This window comes from Chaetodon auriga, chromosome 5, assembly GCF_051107435.1.
Source record: "Chaetodon auriga isolate fChaAug3 chromosome 5, fChaAug3.hap1, whole genome shotgun sequence".
NCBI classification, from domain to species: domain Eukaryota; kingdom Metazoa; phylum Chordata; class Actinopteri; order Chaetodontiformes; family Chaetodontidae; genus Chaetodon; species Chaetodon auriga.
Window position 1 is genome coordinate 28,996,972 of NC_135078.1, and position 10,529 is coordinate 29,007,500.

A 10,529-nucleotide genomic window follows, 5' to 3' on the forward strand; every position below is an offset into this window, starting at 1 on the left:
TGTTTGCCCCAGTCAAAGTCCAAGCCTCGTGCCTGCGGTGGTTGCTTTCATGAACACATGAACAGACCGTAAGAACGTACCTGCTGCCTCCACTGAGGCTCAATGAATCATCCTCTGACGTATCTGCCTGAAGATTTGGAGCATAAGAACAGATACAGATATAGATATAGATTTTTTTAATTTCTCTTTGCCACGTATTTATTGTCCAGTTTGACGCTTGCTTTGTCACTTTCACCACGGGACCAGTCTGTCCTCAGGTCCTTCCATTAGCTCCACCTGGACCAGCCTGGGACGTCATAGAGGGGTGGTCCTGATGGACCACAGGTGAACAGAACGCTTTCATTTCTAAACAAGGCTTTTAATGTGAAACATATGCAAGAACACGTGGAGAATTCAGTGACCTGCAGTGTCCAGACGGCGCTCCACGTGTAGCTGCTGCCATCTGCTGGAGCTCCAAAGTACAGTTTGGCTGAGACTTCAACACACACACACACACACACACACACAGCGGCAGAGAGAGGACAGACAAACTTCAGAGGATTAATCCAGATTACATTTATCTAACCTCTCAAATTAAATAGATGGAAAAGTGCATCCTGCTGTGTTTGCTCATACATTATGTGGAGTTCAGGATCATGAGGAGTTATCCACCCTTGACTTTTTCCCCAGCCTGTATTTGAGACCTGGCTTTTATTTGAGAAAATCCAGTAATTCATATAATCCGTCAGTGTTTGTTTACCTTGATAGATTGTCTGTCCAGTGGACGGACTGGACGCTGGTCAGAAACCAGCAGCGTGTCTGCTTATTGCTCTTCTGACTGTGACTCTTTGTTTTAAAGAGTCAAAAACCAAAAAATGTTGATACCACCGAATTAAAGGGATCGAATCTGTGAATTAAAAGGATTTAATTTGATTTGAAAGATACGAAGACGAAATCAGATTACTTTAGTCCTGCCCAATAATCCTCTCTCTCTCTCTCTCTCTCTCTCCCTCCCTCCCTCTCTCCCTCTCTCTCTCTCTCTCTCTCAGTCTGTGTAGGTCTCTCTCTCTCTCTCTCTCTCTCTCTCTCCCTCCCTCCCTCTCTCTCTCTCTCTCTCTCTCTCTCTCTCTTTCAGGCTCTCTCTCTCTCTCCCTCTCTCTCTCTCTCTCAGTCTGTGTAGGTCTCTCTCTCTCCCTCTCTCTCTCTCTCTCAGTCTGTGTAGGTCTCTCTCTCTCTCTCTCTCTCTCCCTCCCTCCCTCTCTCTCTCTCTCTCTCTCTCTCTCTCTCTCAGTCTGTGTAGGTCTCTCTCTCTCTCTCTCTCTCCCTCTCTCTCTCTCTCTCCCTCTCTCTCTCTCTCAGTCTGTGTGGGTCTCTCTCTCTCTCTCTCTCTCAGTCTGTGTAGGTCTCTCTCTCTCTCTCTCTCTCTCTCTCTCTCCCTCTCTCTCTCTCTCTCCCTCTCTCTCTCTCTCAGTCTGTGTGGGTCTCTCTCTCTCTCTCTCTCTCCCTCTCTCTCTCTCTCTCCCTCTCTCTCTCTCTCAGTCTGTGTAGGTCTCTCTCTCTCTCTCCCTCTCTCCCTCTCTCTCTCTCAGTCTGTGTAGGTCTCTCTCTCTCTCTCTCTCCCTCCCTCCCTCCCTCTCTCTCTCTCTCTCTCTCTCTCTCTCTCTCTCAGGCTCTCTCTCTCTCTCCCTCTCTCTCTCTCTCTCAGTCTGTGTAGGTCTCTCTCTCTCTCTCTCTCTCTCTCTCTCTCTCTCTCCCTCCCTCCCTCTCTCTCTCTCTCTCTCTTTCTCTCTCTCTCTCTCTCAGTCTGTGTAGGTCTCTCTCCCTCCCTCTCTCTCTCTCTCTCTCTCTCTCTCCCTCTCTCTCTCTCTCAGTCTGTGTAGGTCTCTCTCTCTCTCTCTCTCTCCCTCCCTCCCTCTCTCTCTCTCTCTCTCTCTCTCAGTCTGCGTAGGTCTCTCTCTCTCTCTCTCTCTCTGTCTGTCTCCCTCCCTCTCTCTCTCTCTCTCTCCCTCCCTCCCTCTCTCCCTCTCTCTCTCTCTCTCTCCCTCCCTCCCTCTCTCCCTCTCTCTCTCTCTCTCTCTCTCTCTCTCTCTCTCTCTCTCTCTCTCTCTCAGTCTGTGTAGGTGTCTCTCTCTCAGAGCTGCCCTCCCTTCAGTCGCTGTTCTCCTCGTCAACCTGTTCGGTTTCACCACCGGCAGCAGTGCAGAGGAAACACGCTGAAGCGGCTCTAACGTCAAACTCCTCATCACACTGAACCGCAATCATACATGCAGATTTGTTTTCTCTCCATTGTAATGATCCTGGCACTGCGGGGGATGGTGTCGTCTCCTGGAGCCGGATAATCAGACGCAGAGGCCGGCGGCAGGGAAGGCTAGCTGGCTGGAGTTAAAGCCAAGGTTCCTGAGGGAATCTCGGCTTCCGTGTAGGATTTTACTGGGACATTTTTGGATATTTGGGACGTCTTTGAACCGGTTCTCCTGGCCTTGGTGGTGGACTGTTCTGACTTTGGGTGCGCTTGGTCCTGGAGGCCCGGAGGAGCTCAGACTGCGGAGCCCGGGAGCAGTGCTCGAAGACCGGGGCAGTAGAGGAGGTAGGTCGGCTACGAGAAAAAACAGCGTTTCTACTTACTGTGTCTGAGTGTGAAAGTCACAGCTGTGTGTTTTAATTAATGGGAATGTGCTGATAATTAAAATATAGCCCGGGCTGCTTCGTACGGATCCACATGTGAGCTAACATTAGGTGAGTGTTTTGTGTTTGAGGAAGAAGCTAGCTGCTGGCTAACTGTTAGCCTCGTAGCATTCCATTGTCACAGACCGTTGGGCTAGTTAGGCTAAAAGGCTAGCTTTGTAGCAGTTGTCAAGGGGTAAAGTATTTTCAATAAAAGTGGTAAATTTCACACATAATCTGATGTTCGACATCTCTCTTCGTGTCTTCGTGACTTAATAGCCGTGTTAAATGTTTTTTGGCTGTGCAAACGCAGTGTACTGTTGTCGTCTCGTTAGCATGCTAATGCTTACAGCAGAGCTACCTACAGCAAGGAAAAGCCTTATTTCCCTATGAGCGCAGGGAGCTGTCTGTTAGCCTGCTAGCGTTAGCTTGTACCTGATTGCAACACTACAAGGAATCTCAAAATGTCTCCTCTGACACTGTCATTTTGTCAGAGGTTTCATTTCACCGGTCAAACGGGATATGAGGACCGGACAAGAGGGACAACACCGCCCGGTTTATCTCGATTTTTTTTTTTCTTCTCAAATATGAGCCACGGCATTGTAGCTAGGCGCGTGCGCGTGTAACACGCACGCGGCGCCGGGCAGGAGGGTTTGGTGGATTGAAGGCCGAACAGTGAAACCAGCTCAGTATGAGCTCTAAATACACAGTTTGGCACGTTTATCATGATGTGTTTTATATGTTAGATTTTAATAAGGTTTTGTTTATTTGTTAGTGATGTTTAAAGTATGTTTCATGTCTCACAGGAGGACCACAGACAAAGTGTCCCTCACAGCGTTCACTGGGAATTCGTATACTGAAGGACAACAGTGTGAGTGTGTTTAAAGTTTGATAATAAACTTTAATATGTGCTGTGAATCAGTGAGCTGAGCTCAGGCTTTAGGGAAGATAAATGTGTTAATCCAGATTGAATTGTTCGGTCCGGGTGGTTCTGGGCTAAAACTGATCCGATTGGCCCCTGTTGAAGTCCTGATATGGATCAACACTACCTGTCTGCAGGTGTTCAGTGTGTCAGTGAGTTAGTGGGCATTTCTTCAAACTAAACTTTATTCAGGAATCTGTACCGTGTGAGCTCAAAATGAAATAATAAAGCACTTAACATGAGATTTTGACCCCTGAGGAGACACAGGAAATGATGGCACTTGGTTGTTTTAATGGGACCAGTTTGCTCACAGAAACCTGTGGACAGTGAGCCTGGACTCTCTTTGGCACGCAGGGCCTAAAGAGTGTCTCATGCAAAATCTGGTGGAAATGTGTGTAGTCTGGGGAATCAGACCAACGGCTGCACGTGGTGCCTTCAGGTGCGCTGGTGCTCTCAGCGCTCACCAGAAACGGCTCGGCTCTGATTCTGTGCAAACAGAGTTTCAGCTCTAGCGTTACAGTAACTGTCATTCTCACTGAGTCACACGTGACACGTTACAGCCCACACAACTGGTTTGGGACGGAGGCCGCCGCCTCCTCGGCCGCACAGCCGACAGGAATGTGTCCGTGTTCAAGATGGGCGGCGAATGAGGCCAAACAGGTTCATGCTGTCCAAAGCCAACTGTAGCTAAAGCAACCAGTGAAGAAGAGTCAGCCGACAGAACAGGTGGAAACAGTTTACCTGTTGAACAGGTGTTTGATAAATTCCTCTTATTGGCTTTTTAGTGGTGAAGCTTAATTGCACAGACAGTAGTTCTGTGTGTGTGTGTGTGTGTGTGTGTGTGTGTGTGTGTGTGTGCGCGTGCGCCTGTGTGGGTGGCTTAAGCTGAGCCTTGCCCTCATGCACCGACGCAGAGAAATCATAGATGACACCGTAACACAAAAACCAACAGAAGCAGCAGTGAAAATATTGAGGCCTTTGGATGACGATGACGATGGTGACGATGATGATGATGACGATGACGATGATGATGATGCTTTGGAGCTGGTCTTTGGCTGCGGTGCTCTTGTTTTCACTCAGACGTGCAAACCCTGTTTAGATAAGAAGAATTGGTAGATACGGTTCAGTATATTATGGTGCATCCCATAATGACCGGAGACCTGGGCTGTGACTAAACGCTGGTGAACAGTGAGCAGAGGCCTGAAGCCAAAGACTGACCCACCTTCATGTGTTCATTTATCCTCATATTCACTGATTCACACGCTGTCAGGTGCACCTGTTCAGTGCAGAGTTTGACCTTTCTGACTGATGTTTGTTTGTTTGTTTGTTTATGTGATTTGCCCTCATCGTGTTCGGCTTCTGTTCCCTCTGCGTCCACCTGCTTCTCTGAAGGTAACTCCAGTCATATTCCAGTGGTCATGTGACCTTTACAGCTCAGGTCATGTGACTGCTTCATGCGTATTTCTTGTCACTTCCTGCTAACGCTGTTTGGACAAACACTGAAGCGATTGCTGTGATTTAATACAAATCTTGTTAAAGTTTACTTCCTGGTTGTGTTGAGGAATCCGTCCAGTCAAAATCATGTGACCGATGAGACAGATCAGGACGCTCGGCTCCACGTCATTTGTTGATAAGGCGTTCGGTTCAGGTCAGTCACGTGACTCACGTGTCATCATTTGTTGTGATGACGCTGCAGGTATGAGCTGGGCGTGTCAGACTGCTGAGGGCAGGAATTCATTTGGCCAAAGTTGTTCACAGGTTGAAGTTACGGTTTGATTTATGGCCTGTTCAGACCTGCACTTCATCTCCTTTGTTCTCGTGAAAGAACTCCTTGGATACAATGATTGGACTGGAGACCAGAGTCCTGCTTCTTATTGGAGGACGAGCCACCTCAGCGCTCACCGCCGCAACGCGCTCTTAACCCTCAGGTGACGCCTGTGCAGGTGTTTCAGATGCTGCGGTCCATGGCTTCTGACTGCAGACAGACCACTCCAGGGTTCGAGCAGAGGGAGTCGAGACCTCCCTCTCCAGGTGATCCCCAAGTGATCCCCAGGTGCTTTCGGCCCGCTTGTTTTGCCTCACATCCAGGTGTGATCGCTGTGTTCACATGCGAGCAGACGAACCGACGCTGGCGGTGAACCGCTGCAGGTTTAGAAACATGTGGTCCGGAAGAGCCGGCTGAGAGCCCAGTTTTACCTGTGTGCTGGTAATGTAATGTAATCGGCAGAGTCGCCTCCTGTGGGTTTACCTGGAGACGTTGAACATGGCGTTCCAGGTGGAGTTCACTGGTTTGTTGATGTTTGGTCTTGAACGTCTTACTTTGAACAGACTTGGTGTTTTCTGGCCTCCTGTACAGACAGACAGACAGACAGACAGACACACGGACAGACAGACAGACAGACAGACAGACACATGGACAGACAGACACACGGACAGACAGACAGACAGACACATGGACAGACAGACAGACAGACAGACAGACAGACACATGGACAGACAGACACACGGACAGACAGACAGACAGACACATGGGCAGACAGACACACGGACAGACAGACAGACAGACACACGGACAGACAGACAGACAGACACACGGACAGACAGACAGACGGACAGACAGACACACGGACAGACAGACAGACACATGGACAGACAGACACACGGACAGACAGACAGACAGACACATGGACAGACAGACAGACAGACACATGGACAGACAGACACACGGACAGACAGACAGACAGACACATGGACAGACAGACACACGGACAGACAGACAGACAGACACACGGACAGACAGACACACGGACAGACAGACAGACAGACAGACAGACAGACACACGGACAGACAGACAGACAGACAGACAGACAGATGGACAGACAGACACACGGACAGACAGACAGACAGACACATGGACAGACAGACACACGGACAGACAGACAGACAGACACACGGACAGACAGACACACGGACAGACAGACAGACAGACAGACAGACAGACACACGGACAGACAGACAGACAGACAGACAGACAGATGGACAGACAGACACACGGACAGACGGACAGACAGACACACGGACAGACAGACGGACAGACAGACAGACGGACAGACAGACAGACAGACAGACAGACAGAGAGACAGACAGAGAGACACACGGACAGACAGACACACGGACAGACAGACAGACACACGGACAGACGGACAGACAGACACACGGGCAGACAGACAGACAGACGGACAGACCAGTTTCTACTGTCAGTGAGGATTAACGTGGTCCAGGATGAGCAGAGTCCCACATGCTCCTCATCTTCAACATCTCTGTTTTTAATTATGCTGCCATCCTATCTCATTCACACATACACATATTTTACATTTATCTAAAATCAAACCGACCAGCTGTCTGCGGAGAACGACCTCACGGACCTCACGGACCTCACCTTTGTTTTTTACCTGTAGCTTCACCTGTCTCCAGGCGGGACTCCAGATAACTTTTCCAAACTTTATGAATGTTTATGGACATGTTGCTCAAACATTGCGCTCAAAAAACAACCTGCAAGAGCCAGAAACTGCAGTTCCTTCATGTCTCCAAGAGTGAGTTAATCCCCATAGACCCCCACATTAAGACACCAACTTTTCAGCAGAAACTTATTTTTTTTTGCTATTTGCTCTGGAAACTTCACTAAATTGGCAAATAGCATGAAGCACAGAGGCAGCAGATGTTTCTGGTCATGTGATCCACAGTAAGACGTCAGTGGTTGAATTGCAGTTGCACATATCAGGCAGCAGAGGGCGCCTTCGCCTCGTCCTCCTCCACAGTGCAGAGTCCAGAGAGCGTGTCGCGTTTGTGATGATGGCCTTTAGCTTTAGCGTTAGCTCTAGGTATCACGGCTTGACTCAGTTGGTCAACCGCTGATGGCTGAAGTCTTTGCAGTTGTATTAAAGGTCGTGACGTGTGCGGACTGAAACTAACGGCTGAGTCGTCGCTCGCTGATCGCTTCGTGTTTTCTCTCCGTCTGTGCAATTCCTCCATAACAAAGTCCATTGACAGATCTGCTAATTAAATGTGACCTTTGTCGGCAGACACGCCCAGCAGAAGACTGAACCTGTTCTCAGCCCTCAGTTACTCTTCAGACCTCCAAAGCAGAGCTGATCAGCTGCTCCCTCCAGCCAAAGATGGTTTATAGAGCAAGAGGCATCACTCTGCATGGTTTGAGATGAGAGAAATACTCACAGGGTGGTGAGTGACGTTCAGGCTGTGTGTTTTCATTGTTTACTGTTTGAACATATTCACACAAACTGTAAACAGCGTTAAACAATGTTGGCGGCTTCAGTTTGTTATTGATCTGTGATCGATATCGACTCTCTGGACTGTCCTGGATGATGTCACCATCATATTTACGTTCTGAGCACCAGACTGATTCATTTACTTTGGTTCTGACAACTACAATACCCATGAGCCTCAGCGGGTGTTGCTCTGCAGAAGAAGGCAGTCAGAGATGTCATTTAACGTATTATTGACAGAATGTACTCCAAGTATGAAGTAAAAGTACTCCGAATAAAAGGGCCTCTGTGAGTGTGAAGGTATATGATTGGACTTTTCACACTGATGTGTTAATGTGAGTCTAACTGCTCTTTAGACATTTTTACTTGAATCCACAGAAATGTCCTCTGTTTTATAAACCGATGATGTCTTTTAGGACAGATCTTAAGTCTCTGCCGTGCAGAGGACACCGTGTCCCTCTGATGGACCAAGCAGCCTGAAATGGAAAACTCTGCTTGGACTGTGTCGGGTTTCTACTTTGTGTCTTTTAATAATGCTGATGATGGACCTCTGGACTTCCTGTCAAAGCTTCCGTCCCGTGCAGCGTCAGTGAGGACACGTCAGGTGATCAGGAGACGACAGGAGACAACGATACTTTCGCTCCTTCAATGAATTTTTCCTGGAGATGTTTTCTCGTGTCATCATGCAGGACAAAGTTATCGTTGTGACTCAGGTTTCATTCAGTCTGAAGATGCGTTCAATGACGCAGTAACGACCAGGAAAGTTGAGTCACTGTGAGTGAGCGAGTCACTGAACTCGCTGTTCAGAAAAACACCAAACAGTTTGAACAGAAGTGATTTTTTTTGATTCAGGCGTTTGATTGATGATTGATTGATTGAACTGTGAAATCAGTTCATGAAGTATTGATTATGTCCCAGCTCACACTGGACTTTAAGGGACGACAGCTGTGTTAATGTTTGTCGACTGACGTCAGATTCATTGTCACAGAATTGATAATGCAGCATTCATTTGATTTTTTGGTGAATTTTGATTGGCTCCAGCTTCTCTAATGAATATTTGAGAGTTCATGAAAGTGCAGATGTTGAGCGTCATGTCAGGTTCGAGGTCGTGACCAGAGTCAGAACTAACAAACACGCCAGCAGCAGCGTCTCAGCCGGCGCCGTCATCATCATCATCATCATCATCATCATCATCATCATCATCATCAGTGCCATGCTGACATCACACACAGTTCAGGAAGTGAGACAGAGGCAGCAGCTTGTTTTAACTCTGTCTGTCTGTCTTCAGGAGTTTGTCTGTCTGTTTGATTGGACCCCAGCGAGCCAGCCCCTCCCACCATGAACCCTCTGAACCAGATGAAGGCTGGACTGGCCACCAACCCACACAGGTGCGCACACACACACACACACACACACACACACACACGCACACACACACACACACACACACACACTTGTGGCTCCATTGTTTTCTACTGACAACATAAATTTTGACATAAAGTTTGAATACACATAATTTTCTGTGTGTGTGTGTGTGTGTGTGTGTGTGTGTGCGTGCGTGTGTGCGTGCGTGCGTGTGTGTGTGTGCAGTGACGGTTCGTACCCCTATGACCCCTCCAGCTGGCAGCAGCCCACCAATCAGCCCACAGGATCCCTCTCCGTGGTGACCACCGTCTGGGGAGTGACCAATCCCTCAGCCAGCCAGGTATGACATCACCAAACAGGAAGGAGAAGAAGAAGTGGGATAATTAGTGACTAAAGAATCGTTGATTGTGATGAAGATGAAGACAGAGGTCTTCGCTCCACCTCTCGCTGTCTCTCTTCTTCGTGTGTTTTCATGTTTCCGTGCTCGTGGCTGATCAGACGTCAGATTTTAACGCTTCTGCTCTTTTCATGCAGCGCTGCGTCAGAAGAAGACGTGCAAAGTGACCGTGTGTTTGTGTGTCTGTCAGGGTCTTGGTGGAGGGGTGATGGGGCCGGGGGCCAACCCGGGCGGAGGGCCCATGATGCAGGGCCCCGGGGGTCCGGGCATGGCCGGAGGGCCCGGAGGCTACATGGGTCAGCAGGGCTACGGAGAGCCCAGCAAAGGCTACATGAACCAGGGCATGTACGGCCGGACGAGCGGGGGCTACGCTGGAGGCCCGGGGGGGTACACAGGGAGGTGGGTTTGTCTGAACTGATGAGGACAGGACACATATCATAATATATATCAAATCATAGATCATGATGTTGTAGTGATGATGTCAGCTGTATTGTCAGCCAATCAGATCCTTTGGAGACATATAAACTGTGTGTTTGTGCTCTGCTGCTAGTTCTTCCGTTCATCAACAGAATCCACAGCCTGACCCTCTTCTCTGTCCGTCCTCAGTTACCCGTCAAACCCCGGAGGCTCCAGAGGTTCAGCTGATTTCACTCAGGCCGCCGCCGCCGCCGCTGTCGCTGCTGCCGCCGCCACGGCGACTGCCACCGCCACAGCAACCGTCGCCGCCATCCAGGAGAAACAGAACCAGGAAATGAACTACGGACAGGTGAGGAGGCGTGGGGCCGCCTCCTGTGAGGTGCTCCTGCTGCCGATGGCTGGCTTAAACACACAAGTACGTCACAGCGCTGCTGTGTGAGCGTGAAACTGAACCAGATCCACATGTTCACTGTATGTGTGTGTGTGTGTGTGTGTGTGTGT

General features: G+C 49.1%; 1 protein-coding gene across 3 annotated transcripts in view; it reads left to right on the plus strand.

The window, feature by feature from the left end:
- The first annotated feature begins 2,117 nt into the window (after positions 1-2,117).
- Positions 2,118-10,529, plus strand: part of LOC143320603 (zinc finger MIZ domain-containing protein 2-like) — a 19,625-nt gene continuing 11,213 nt past the window's right edge. For 2 of the 3 annotated variants that reach the window (XM_076730408.1, XM_076730411.1), the window contains exons 1-6: positions 2,118-2,566; positions 3,450-3,514; positions 9,138-9,237; positions 9,440-9,554; positions 9,802-10,010; positions 10,218-10,377. In XM_076730408.1, the coding sequence (XP_076586523.1) occupies positions 9,188-9,237; positions 9,440-9,554; positions 9,802-10,010; positions 10,218-10,377 (534 nt within the window). In that variant the 5' untranslated portion in view covers positions 2,118-2,566; positions 3,450-3,514; positions 9,138-9,187. The remainder of the gene's footprint in view (positions 2,567-3,449; positions 3,515-9,137; positions 9,238-9,439; positions 9,555-9,801; positions 10,011-10,217; positions 10,378-10,529) is intronic. The other variant, XM_076730409.1, reaches the window with a different exon arrangement.